Source organism: Biomphalaria glabrata, chromosome 1, assembly GCF_947242115.1.
Source record: "Biomphalaria glabrata chromosome 1, xgBioGlab47.1, whole genome shotgun sequence".
Lineage (NCBI taxonomy): Eukaryota > Metazoa > Mollusca > Gastropoda > Planorbidae > Biomphalaria > Biomphalaria glabrata.
This window is the reverse complement of record NC_074711.1, coordinates 74,541,016-74,554,229: the sequence shown is the minus strand read 5'-3', so window position 1 is coordinate 74,554,229 and position 13,214 is coordinate 74,541,016. Positions and strand designations below refer to the sequence as shown.

Below are 13,214 nucleotides of genomic sequence, written 5' to 3'. Positions count from 1 at the left end.
AGTGACAGTGTATATATTATAGACACACACTGAGTGACTGACACAGATACTGAGATAGTGACAGTCTAACTAAGTCTAAGACTATAAGTAGTATAAGTCGACTCTAGAGTACTCTACTCTTACTCTAGACTAGTCTAGAGTCTAGACTCTAGAGTCTACTGTCTAGTACTCAGTCTAGATCTAGATCTATAGAATTTAGATCTAAAATTTAGACTACGTCTGACTACTAAATCAGTAAATGTCACTATGACTAAACTAAAGTAAATGATTACTTGATCATCATGATGATTTAAATCTATTTAGACCTTATTGCCTTATTCTACACCTAGATCTTAACATTAAATTCCACAATAAGAAAACATAAACTCTATTCTAGATCTAGATCTAGAATCTAGATAACTAACACCTCAAGAAGCCACTTCCTCGGTAAGCTGACTCATTCCTGCCTGCGACAATACTCAACACTACCGCTGCTCTCAACTACTTAAAGCTCTCCTGAGAGTTTTTGAAGCGGAAGTTTACAAAAGTTGTCCTTAACCTTTAACCCTCTAATACACTTGTTATGGTTCAAGTTTATAATCTAGTTTATCTAGAATTCTAGATATAAACTAGACTATTCTAGATTCTAGACCCTATCTACTATCTAGATTCTAGTCATCTGGGTCGATGGTATTTTAATGTAATCTAGATCTAGATCTAGATTTAGATTGGATCTAGCTCTAGATCTACAATAGTATTATTATAGACTATACACTACTAATAGTATAAGTATAGAGTATAGTTAGTAGTACTAGTAGTAGAGTACTACTACTAGTACTATAACTATACTATATACTACTATATACTTATGACCTATACTTATACACTGACTAAAGACTAAACTTTAGTTTTACTCAGTTTTAGTCAGATTTTATCTTTAGTACTTAGATCTATTATCTATACAGACTATCTCTATACTATAAGATTTATTAATTTTGTTAATTAAAGTCTAGTCTTATTAGATCTGGTAGATTAGAATAGAGTCAGTCACTACTACTAGACTAGTCGTGATTTAAGACATTTAACTTTAAGTCTAGTCTTAGATCTATATAGAATTTTATAGATCTAGTGAGTCAAAGTGTCAGTCTAAGACTAATCACACTCACAACCAGTACTCATGTAGTAAAAACTGAGTAATGGAGAATAACAGAACTGAGAATATAGCCTATATAAATATAGGCATCTTAATAACTGTTGAAATAATTGATATTCTAGAATAGTGATCTAGTTCTATGCCATTACTATTATGACTAAGACAATCCATGGAAAGGCTATGAGAACCATGGCCTGATTTTTATGGGCAGAGTCTGAAGAAGAGAGGTATTCATTGTTTGGACTTTGGAAATAAACCTGAAAAAAAATAATGGAGAAAATCATATTTACTAAGCTTCCCAAGTTAACTTTTATGTTCTAGATTACATCACAAATCTGGGCAGGTTATTATCCATCCATTTATCACTCTCAAAAGAAATAGATAACCATCTTGCTTAAAGTAGCATTAGTCTTAGGATTTCATTTCTGATGCTGATTAATAAAATTGAGTCTTGTGATAGTGACAGCTAGTGTATGCCGTCCATACATATTTTAACACCTCCATACACAATTATTCAATGCTTTGATTCAATAAACGTAATTAAAAATAATTAATATTTATGTTCATGACAGTACATAGCCTCTCCACAGCAAGTCCTATGCAGTACCTCCTCGTGGTGGCAGATGGAAACTGAGGCTGCGAAGCCTCAGGCTAAACTGCAAGGGTCTCGGAGGAGGTTTGGCCCCAAGATGTGAGGCAGGCATGGCCCGTCGGCGTGCGGACACGCCCTGTTGCCCACAAACCAAACCCCTAGCTATAGGTCAATAGCCGCACTGCCTTGTGTGTGTGTCCCTGTAAGGTCTAAGGCTAAGGGAGTAAACCCTAACAGAAAATCCGGTCCTGGAGCCCCGTAGGCGGGGGGACAGTAGTAAGACTACTGCTCTCTGGCAAACTCCTGCAGCCACCTGTCCCCAAATTGTGATGGCTCGCCATCCCTTTGGACCCGGTCAGTATGGAAGAGAGGTGGGTGCTGACGTGTGGGCAGCCCAGCATTCGCAAATTTACCGCCCAGGCTTTCCCCCAGCAATGGAGAGGTCACTCCATCTCTGACAGTAATGTCTTTGAAAAAACACGGAGAGTGGTAGTTACCGGTGATAAGTTCCTAGCCGATTGGCGTAAGCTGGAACGCCAGGGACCACTCTTGACGGTAGGAGGGGCTTTTTAGCCTCACTGGATAGCTACTGCCTGCCTTAAGCCGAGCAGCCCTCGGACAATAAAGTGCTATCCCGCCACAGCTTGCCGCACCACTGGGTGCTTGGTGCTAAGACAAAATCAAAAAGCAAGCTGCTCACCCGCACCTGCAAATAAAATGAAAAGAAAACCCTCAACATTAATGCGTTTAGCAAGCTGGAACATACGGACAATGTGTCCTGGCTTCAATACTGACCCTGAACTCGTCACCGACATGCGACAAACAGCTATCATCGACAGAGAACTCAGCAGACTAAACATTGATGTGGCCTGCCTGCAAGAAACCAGACTGGCAGACAGTGGATCTCTTACAGAAAGCAACTATACTTTCTACTGGCAAGGAAAACCAGAACAAAGCCCTAGAATACATGGCGTCGGCTTTGCAATAAGAAACAGTCTCGTCCCCTGCATTGCAATGTTTCCCATTGGCAATGAAAGAGTAGCACACATGAAATTTGCATCACCGCAAGGCAAAGTTAATATAATCTGTGCTTACTCACCAACCCTTGCTGCACCAGAAGAGGACAAAGACAGATTCTTTCAAGCTCTAGAGGACGTAATTAAAAGTATTCCAAAGTCCGAGCACCTCTATATAAATGGAGACTTTAATGCCCGTGTTGGTGATGGAAATGATGCATGGCCAAAATGCTTGGGACCTCATGGTGTTGGCAAAATAAATGACAATGGCCAAAGGCTACTTGAGTTCTGTAGCTCTCATGAACTGTGTGTAACAAATACATTCTTCTCTGGCAAGGAACGCCATAAAGTCTCTTGGCAGCACCCACGCTCAAAAAGGTGGCACCAGCTTGACCTCTGCATCACCCGAAGGATGGATCTGAAAAGTGTCATCCACACCCGTTCATACCATAGTGCGGACTGCAACTCAGACCATTCACTAGTGCTAAGCAAAATCAAACTACTTCTCAAGAAGGCTTACACTTCCACTCAACCCAGAACTAGGCGAATTAACGTCAACCATGTAGGTGACCCAGAGAAGTGTGCACTCTTTGGCGAGCTCCTGAACAGTTCAATCCCCTCGTTAAGTGATGAAGAAGACATCTCGATCAGATGGGAGAAATTAAGAGACGTAATCTACAGTTCGGCAATCACCGCCTTTGGGCCTCAAAAACACAAAAATGTAGACTGGTTTGAGGCGAATCTAGCACATATGGAACCTTGCATCGAGAAAAAACGATCTGCACACCTCGCTCACAAGACAAAGCCTAATCCAAAATCTCTGGAGGCCTTCAAAAGTGCTAATAAAGAGGCAAAACAAATGGCTAGAAAATGTGCTAACAACTTCTGGAGGGATACCTGCAACAGAATCCAAGACAGTCTCCACTCAGGAAATAGCAAAGCTCTATTTGATATCATTAAAGCGGCCCTGGGTCCAGCAGTGTCTAAGCCTGCCCCCCTTCTATCCAAATCAGGAGAAAAAAATTACAGATCAAACCAAGCAGCTAGAACGATGGACAGAACACTACCTCGAAGTCTATGCCACACAGAATACAGTAGACGATGTCGCCCTGGCTTCTCTACCAGATCTTCCAGTACTGGAATGCCTAGATGAGCTTCCGAGCCTTAGTGACCTCAAAAAAGCCATTAACTGCTTAAAAAAAAATAGAAAATCTCCTGGGAGTGATGGTATCCCAGTGGAAGTAGTGAAAGTCAACGAATCACTCCTGCTCCCTGAACTCTATATTCTCCTCTGCCGCTGTTGGGAAACATGTCATGTCCCACAGGACATGCGTGACGCAACTATAGTCACAATATACAAGAACAAAGGGGATCGGAGTGATTGCAACAACTATAGGGGTATCTCTCTCCTCAGTATAGTGGGCAAGATCTTTGCTAGAGTGGCACTATCCAGGCTGCAAGTGATAGCTTCTAGAGTCTACCCAGAGTCTCAGTGTGGATTCAGGAGTGGTAGGTCCACTATAGACATGATATCTTCTCTACGACTACTGCAGGAGAAATTCAGAGAGAGAGACAGACCCCTTTACATTGTTTTTGTCGATCTGACTAAAGCTTTTGACATGGTCAGCAGAAGTGGCCTTTTCAAACTCCTGAGAAAAATAGGTTGCCCTCCCAAACTACTGAAGTTAATTGAATGTTTTCACGAGGAAACTAAATGTACTGTCAAATTCAATGGAGCCCAATCAGCACCTTTTGAGGTTTGCAGTGGTGTCAAGCAGGGATGTGTGCTCGCACCTACTCTGTTTGGCATATTCTTCTCCTGTCTACTGCATTATGCGTACAGCGACATAAACGAAGGTGTGTTTCTCCATACAAGATCCTCTGGAAAACTATTTAATGTATCAAGGCTGCGGGCAAAAACCAAGGTTAGGAAGCTACTCGTCAGGGAACTCCTGTATGCTGATGATGCAGCTATTGTGGCTGATTCTGATATTCAGCTACAGTCCATGGTTGACAAACTATCTGCTGCTTGCCAGAAGTTCGGCTTAAACATCAGTCAAAGCAAGACTAAGATACTTGTCCAAAACACAAACACTGCACCTCAAGTAAGCATTAATGGCCAACCACTAGAAATTGTTGATCACTTTTGTTACCTTGGCTCCATCATATCCAACAACACTCTACTGGATAAAGACATAAACAACAGGATAGCCAAGGCAATGGCCACCATGTCACGGTTGCAGAAAAGAGTCTGGGACAACATATTGCTGACTAGCAGTACTAAAGCCCTAGTCTACCGGACCTGTGTGTTGAGCACCTTGCTGTACGGAAGTGAAACATGGTCAACCTACTCATGGCAGGAAAAAAAGCTGAATGTCTTCCACCTCCGATGCCTAAGGCGGATCTTTAAAATAAGGTGGCAAGATAAGATAACAAATGAGGAAGTGCTACATAGAGCAGGATGCCAGGACAAGGCTGGCTTGGCCACGTTCGTAGAATGCCAGTAGGTCGACTTCCACAGGACATCCTGTATGGCGATCTAACTGAAGGCAGGAGAGCCGCTGGTCGCCCACTTTTACGTTATACGGATGTATGCAAACGCGACATGAAGCTCTTCAAAATCGACACTGGCAACTGGGAAGAGGTGGCACTGGACAGATCCACATGGAGAGAGAGCATAAAGGAAGGGTCACAGATTGCAGATGTCATACACAACAGAAGCAGAAAGAAGGGTGAAAATGCAATGGCGCCTGGTGATTTTATATGCCCAACCTGTGATCGCAGCTGTGTATCAAGGATTGGCCTCTTTAGTCACACAAGAAGTTGCAAAGGGAAAAGATCGTCTCACGAGACGTAAAATGCCACAGATGGAAAAATAAAATGTAAACAAATGTATAGATGAAGAATTTAAAATTTTTACTAACAAATTTTAAATACATTGACATAAAACAGTTTACTTGCTAAGTTGCAAGTCTAGCCATCATTTTATTTAAGAAAGACACAATCTAACAAAGAATTGAGATTTTGGGAAAATAAATAAAATACATTAATTAAGAAAGCAAAAGTTGGGTCAAAATTTTAGAAAGTATCAAAATGTTTAAGTAAACAACCAGCTCTTGCTTGTGAGACAATGGGATGCAGTGTCCCATATTTTAAAATAGAATAAGCCTTTTTAGAATGCAGCAAATATTATGTTTCCCCATGAGAAAATTAAATTTGACTGCATTTCTGGGAACATTACAATCAGCCTCAGAGTTAATACATTTGGAGTTGCTTGATTTACAAACAGATAATTACCTTATAACTTAAGTGCTTCTGTTCACATTGTCTTCACACTCTGTCTGAAGCAGCGTTTCCACATTTACAAAAAAATATTGTCAAAATGCTTATTACTATTTGAGTTCACAGACCACTGTGAGAAGTAATAATAGTCTAGAATATGTTGATTGAATATTTGAATGATGTCATGCTAGTTACAACCAGCTAGTAAATTAGTTTCAAATTTCAAAACTTTTATTCAAAATTATTGACAGTTGATTACATACATGTTTGAATGCGCATGGACAGGTTTGTGTGTGAATAAAACTTCTTTTTTCATAATGTTTATGGTGTGACAATATATTTTGGTTGCAGTAATTATGAATTGAAATAATATATTAATAAATTAGTAACTGTTATTCCTATTGTAAAAAAGTATAGTACATACATGTATGAGTAATATAATAATAATAATAAGGCTTGTCTTCGAGTCCAAAGATTAATAAGTAATATGGTGTGTATTTTTATTGATTTACAATTTGAATACATGTTGTTTGTATTCATTATCTTTAATTCATATTTCATAATCATAGGTTGTAAATTCTAATTGAAGTAGACCTAAAGTGGGCCCATCCTTGATCTGTTTTTCTTTAAACATTTTTAAGTATTTTCTCAGTCTCAACTGTTGTTTTTTTTTACATTAAGTGGACATTCATTTGTTGTAAATCTTACTGAAGAGCAACAACTATACTTCAGGGAGGATTCATTTATTAAGCTGCAACGTATTCAGAACAATGCTGCATGAATAGTCCTTAGAAAAACAAAACGAGATTCTGCTACTACGCTCTTGCGCATGCTCCATTGGCTTCCCATGAAAGCGAGAATCGATTACAAGGTCGCTACACTTTGTCATCAGTGTATATATAACAATGAGATGCCCTTGTACCTTAGCGAACTGATTACTCCATATGTCCACCAGAGAGCCCTGCGCTCAATGGACTCAATGCTTTTAGTGGTGCCAGGTTTCTCCCTCAAAAGCTACGGTCTGCAGGTTTCTTAAGTGCACGGACCAAAGGTTTGGAACTCATTCCTGATTGATCTCAGACAGACAACATGCTAGACCACTTTTAAGAAGAACATTAAGACCTATCTGTTTAAAATTTTTTTAAATTAATTGTCATTTTAGCTGTTGTGTTTGTGTTTGTAATGTTATTACAGCGCCTTGAGTCTGTTTGTTTGTTAACAGCCCTTTATAAATAAAATGATTATTATTATCACAATCATGAAATAGCTAAAAATAACCCATTTGGATTCTTGATTAAAATTAGTTTTGTCATTTTTGTTTTTTTTTTGTTTATATTTTGTTGTTTTTTTCCAGAATTTTATAAAACTCCAGACTTTGTCATTATCTCGGAAGATTATTTGTAGAAAAACACTGCATATTAATGTCCTATGGTAGGCAATATAATCTTAAAACATTCAAAGCTTTATAAATATGTTAGGCTCTAAGTTGTTTCTTGTGTTGATCACTGCACAAATGACCACAGTGTTAAGCTAGCTACTTTCGTCATACCAGATTTTTTCAATGTTCTTCCTTAGCATTTTTACAAAATGAACTTCTATACCACACCATACTCATAATTCTGGTGGGGGGTTTTTGTTTCTGTTTTTTATTCTGAGACTTTTGTTCAGAAAATAATAGTAGTTTCTAGTCCAAAACCTCCAGCAGGGGATACAAGCATGATGATAGTCCAAAACCAACTGACCATAACTGTTTTAGCCTTTATATTCAAAAAATTAATCCAAAAATGAAAAAAAATGTTTAATGTTACATAAATATATAACAGACTTGAAATTATATCTTCATGTTTACTTATCATGGACTTAATTAAAATGTTAACCATTAGCCCAAATCAATATAGAATCAAGAGAAATGTGAAATCAATAGTTAACTATTGGGAAAAATAAATAATTTTGTTGTTGTTTTTTTCTTGGAATATTTCTCATCTTTCATTTTTTTTTAAATATTTCTATCTGAACAGCAGCATGTTAAATCATGGTTCCAGTCAAGTTCACACAACTGCATCTATCAACAAACAGGAGGTAAATTAGAAGTACACTCATTATCCATTTTTATCTCATATGCATGCAGTGGTGTCAAGCAGGGATGTGTGCTCGCACCTACTCTGTTTGACATATTCTTCTCCTGTCTACTGCATTATGCGTACAACGACATAAACGAAGGTGTGTTTCTCCATACAAGATCCTCTGGAAAACTATTTAATGTATCAAGGCTGCGGGCAAAAACCAAGGTTAGGAGGCTACTCGTCAGGGAACTCCTGTATGCTGATGATGCAACTATTGTGGCTGATTCTGATATTCAGCTACAGTCCCTGGTTGACAAACTATCTGCTGCTTGCCAGAAGTTCAGCTTAAACATCAGTCAAAGCAAGACTAAGATACTTGTCCAAAACACAAACACTGCACCTCAAGTAAGCATTAATGGCCAACCACTAGAAATTGTTGATCACTTTTGTTACCTTGGCTCCATCATATCCAACAACACTCTACTGGATAAAGATATAAACAACAGGATAGCCAAGGCAAATGGCCACTATGTCACTGTTGCAGAAAAGAGTCTGGGACAACATATTGCTGACTAGCAGTACTAAAGCCCTAGTCTACCGGACCTGTGTGTTGAGCACCTTGCTGTACGAAAGTGAAACATGGTCAACCTACTCAGGAAAAAAAGCTGAATGTCTTCCACCTCCGATGCCTAAGGCAAATCTTTAAAATAAGGTGGCAAGATAAGATAACCAATGAGGAAGTGCTACAAAGAGCAGGGTGCCAGGACATCCGCTCTGTTATCAGCAGCAGACGCCTTGGCTGGCTTGGCCATGTTCGTAGAATGCCATTAGGTCGACTACCACAGGACATCCTGTATGGCAATCTAATAGAAGGCAGAAGAGCCTGGTCGCCCACTTTTATGTTATACGGATGTATGCAAACGCGACATGAAGCTCTTCAAAATCGACACTGGCAACTGGGAAAAGGTGGCACTGGACAGATCCACATGGAGAGAGAGCATAAAGGAAGGGTCACAGATTGCAGATGTCATACACAACAGAAGCAGAAAGAAGGGTGAAAATGCAACGGCGCCTGGTGATTATATATGCCCAAACTGCGATCGCAGCTGTGTATCAAGGATTGGCCTCTTTAGTCACACAAGAAGTTGCAAAGGGAAAAGATCGTCTCTCTAGACGTAAAAAATGCCACAGAGCTCAATAACTATTGTTCATCAGAATAGTAAGTAAAGTACACATTTCACACCTTGAGATCTATAGGACAGATGATGTTACAGTCATTTGTTTCTTTGGCCAACAGTTAATGAGCAGGATGTCTTGTGGCCAACACAATAACTAACCGCCTTTACTTTCCCTAACTAAAGTCAGGTACCCATTAGAGTTGACTGGACTCAGGGCACCTTTAAAATCCCGAAATTCAAAGTCCCAGCTGTCACCAAGATTTGAACCCAGGACCCCAGGTTTGGAAGCCAAGAGCTTAACCACTCAGCCACCGTACCCTCTGTTCAATGTTCTGCAGCAAGGGATGACTTCAGCAAGATTCCAACTCAGGACAATCAAGACTGAAGTTTGAACCAGATATAAAAAAATGAGCAGTTTTATTTTTAAACAATGGCAGCATCACTGGACTGTGACTTCTCTTCAAAGAGACTAATTACCAGTAGCATTAAAATTCCACTTGACAGAAATATTTGAAATTACTTATCTCAAAGTAGAAATAATAATACATTGTTTGAAATTGGGGAAAAAAAATCAAGATCTCTATTTTTTGTATGTTTTACATTTAATATATTTGTTTAGAATTTAAAATTATTACAACTAAAACCTCTCGATGGCTTCAAGCTGGGCTCAAACCCAGGTCTAACACTTGACCAGGCAGCATCTTTGTATGCAATCTCTTACTATTTCTATATTAGTTTCCCATCTGACAGCTTTTAAATACAAAGCTGCTATCTAAAACCTATATATTATTTATTTTATAGATTATATCTGAGGCCTTGGTGAAAGAAATTTCCAAATTATCTGCAACAGTAAAATTATTGAAACTAGAAATAAAGGATGATAAGTTTTCATTCAAAGCAGGACAATGGTAAGCATTACGTGGTAAGTGAGGCAACCAGGTGCTGAACATTTAAGATGGAAGTTCATTGAATTTCATTTGTGTAGCTTATCAGAATAGGAAATGTTCTTACATCATTATCTTACAAAATTGTGCTCTAACCCAAAGACATTTTTTTTTATTTAAGTGAAATCTTTAAAAGAAAAAAAACATGATGGCATTGGAGTGAACATTTGATTAGAATGGTATTGTTGTAAAATTGATTCCATACAGTTAGTTCATGGCTAATGATGTGTCACATGGCAAATTTTTCCTATTGCATTTACTTTCTGAAGAAAATGTGACATTAGAACTTGATAGACTGTGTAGATGTATTAAAATAAAAAATTTAAGCTAGATTCTAATTTAAAGCCTTCAGCTAATAAGCCTTGTGTTTTACCACTCTGATTTTAAATTATTTCAAAATATTTTTTTTCTGTGTTACCAAAAGTTCAGATATTGAATAAAAACGACAAAAGATTCCATGTGTGTATTTAAAGGAAGTTGTCTTTGTTTCCCAGGGTGGATATGTTTATTCCAGGAGTACCAGTAGTAGGAGGATTCTCTATCTGCTCTCCACCTCACTTACTACAAGCCAGCAGAATGCTTCACCTGGCCATCAAATACTCTAACCACCCCCCTGCTCACTGGGCTCATACTCAGGTAACACTGAACATCCTCAATAGTAGACATACATTTTGTGTCTGTTCTAGTGTTGCATAATATTTTATATTGTTGCCAGCATTTAAAGTAAACCAACAAAACATTTTAAGGAAAATAGTAATTAACATTAATTCTTTAAAGATATGTCATATTCAATTACTTGTTTGAGTGAGTTACTTTGACAGATTGTTACATTTAGTTTAATTTTTTTTCAGCAGCTAAAACCTGTGTAATTTCATATAATTAAATTTGCATGTGCAAAAAAGTATTTTAAAAATGTTTATTTTCCATGACAGTATTATTAGGTGACGTCTGTCTTTTTATTTGAAATTAGCAAGATTTTAAAATTTGTATTTATTTATTTTAAAAATGAATATCTATTATATTAACATATTCACTTTTATGCTAATCTCGAGAATCTAGTTAAATATAGAAATGATAAAAATTACCCTAATTTGTAAAGTGAAAATTTAAATGAAATGCTGTCCGGTAGTTGTTAAATGTGCATTTGTTTTATTACTATAAGTTCTCAAGACTTACAAATTAGTTTCACTTTAAAAGGTCATTTAGAACTTAATTTATTTTAATTACAAGCTAGAAATATCTGTAAACAATATAAATATTTATTTATTTACATTCTGTCTGCTAACTGAAATCTGACTACAAATAACTTAGGGTTTAAGTCTGGAAGAACTAAGTTTCAATTGTGAAAGATACTGAAAAGAAACATTTTAACCTTTTTTTTTTTAAGAAGAATTATTTTTTTCATCACTTCTTTTGAAATGTTTACCCAATCTATCTTTCAGTTTAATTGATTACTGAAAAATTTTCTTTTTGTTTAGTGTAAAGTTGGAGACAGCCTACATCTACGAGCAGGAGGAAAGTTTGTTTATGACCCTGACCCTGTCACTCCTTGCAGTGATCTGGTGTTGATCGCTGGTGGGGTGGGCATCAATCCCCTTTTCTGTATTTTACACCATTTTCTTCATGTTCACAACTTACAGAGAGATAGTAATCTTAAAGGTACTAGCAAGGTTGTCTTACTTTACAGTGCTCAAAGTCCGGATGAACTCATCTTTCTTGTAAGTCATCTACATTTAGAAACCCTTCAGGATAGAAGACTTTAAAGTAAAATAGCAATTAGACATAAAACACTGAACCAAAATCTTCAAATACAAATACATAACCCAATTAAACTTCTTTTTTTTTTTTTTTTTTTTTTTTTTTTTTTTTTTTTTTTTTTTTGAAGTAACGTCTGTATTTCATAAGATAAGATATCATGTGCTTAGTTTACTGAAATCTTATTCTAGATATAAAAATATACTTGAATTACTTCTAAATTTTAAATGACTTTTTAAAAATCTTTTAATTGCTTTTGTGTATCACATATTTCATACTCATATTTAGTATTCGCATATTTCATCCTTGTTGTAGTCCATTCTCTTTAGTTGACGATTAGGGGAGGGGGCTATCTGGGAGAATGTTTCCATACTGCCTCTAGAGGTGGAGCCTCCTTGTCAGGTAGCCAAGAAGTATAATGCAGTTAATGCCTCTCTACCACACATCCCATATTCAGTCAGGAATTTCTTAAAATGCAGTCGTAAAATCATCTAAAATATTCATGATGTATGTGCAACCTTATCCAAAAGAACTGTTATTACAATGTTTCTATTATTTTTATCTGTAGAATGAATTATTGCTATTGTCAGAAAACTATGACAATGTTACTATCAAATTCTTCAGCACCAAGGAGCGTGTCAAAGAGGATCACTTCATTACCAGTAAGAACTTCATTAATTGCTCTGATGTTTAGTTTTAGACTTTCACCTAAAAAAATAGTCTTAGTTCATTCAATTTTATTAGAAATAATTAACATTTGTCCTACTTTTCAGATGGTAGAATACATTACCAAGTTTTAGAATCAATTTTAAAAGATACTGGACTAACTAAAGGCCAAGTGTACATTTGTGGACCTTTATCTTTCATTGAAACTATGCAAGTCTATTCTAAAGATGCAGGCTTCAGCAAAGATTGTATATTCATAGAACGATGGTGGTAGCTTTCAAGCCCCAAGATAATTGTTACTTATGTATTCTTTGTGTTTGTACCAAAGTTTACAAGAAACATTGCAGTATTTTGTTGAATTGATCAGTTACTTGGATATGTCAAACGTTTTGAGAGATAAAATTATCTTTTGTTATTGTTTTGGCTATGATTCAATAAAGCAGCTCAGACTAAACATATACTGTTTTCTGTAATTCATCTAATTCTCTTTGTAAAATTTCTGTATCTTGTGTTGTTTTTTTTGTTCTATATATTATGCAATCGTCTGCAAAGAATCTGACTGTTCCTAAACTAATGCAATGTGGTA

At 36.9% G+C, this 13,214-nt stretch overlaps 2 protein-coding genes across 12 annotated transcripts in view; one reads left to right on the top strand and one right to left on the bottom strand.

Annotated features, from left to right (window-relative positions):
* LOC106057200 (death-associated protein kinase 1-like) overlaps positions 1–522 on the bottom strand; it is a 117,558-nt gene extending 117,036 nt beyond the window's left edge. For 2 of the 5 annotated variants that reach the window (XM_056013983.1, XM_056014005.1), the window contains exon 1: positions 407–522. The gene's annotated coding sequence lies outside the window, so the exon portion shown is untranslated. Of the gene's footprint in view, positions 1–272 lie in introns of all 5 variants that reach the window. The other 3 variants (XM_056013991.1, XM_056013998.1, XM_056014001.1) reach the window with 3 other exon arrangements.
* Positions 523–526: 4 nt separating this feature from the next.
* Positions 527–13,086, top strand: LOC106065754 (oxidoreductase NAD-binding domain-containing protein 1-like). Of its 7 annotated transcripts, none has more exons than XM_056014162.1 (8): positions 527–669; positions 7,377–7,453; positions 8,044–8,101; positions 10,065–10,171; positions 10,702–10,843; positions 11,686–11,925; positions 12,531–12,624; positions 12,736–13,086. In XM_056014162.1, the coding sequence occupies exons 1-8, from the start codon at positions 667–669 to the stop codon at positions 12,900–12,902; spliced, it is 888 nt and encodes a 295-aa protein (XP_055870137.1). In that variant the 5' UTR covers positions 527–666; the 3' UTR covers positions 12,903–13,086. The 7 variants fall into 7 exon arrangements, with proteins under 7 accessions (XP_055870137.1, XP_055870130.1, XP_055870172.1 ...); XM_056014155.1 differs by having other exon boundaries at positions 528–669; positions 8,041–8,101; XM_056014169.1 differs by having other exon boundaries at positions 557–679; positions 8,041–8,101.
* Positions 13,087–13,214: the final 128 nt, after the last annotated feature.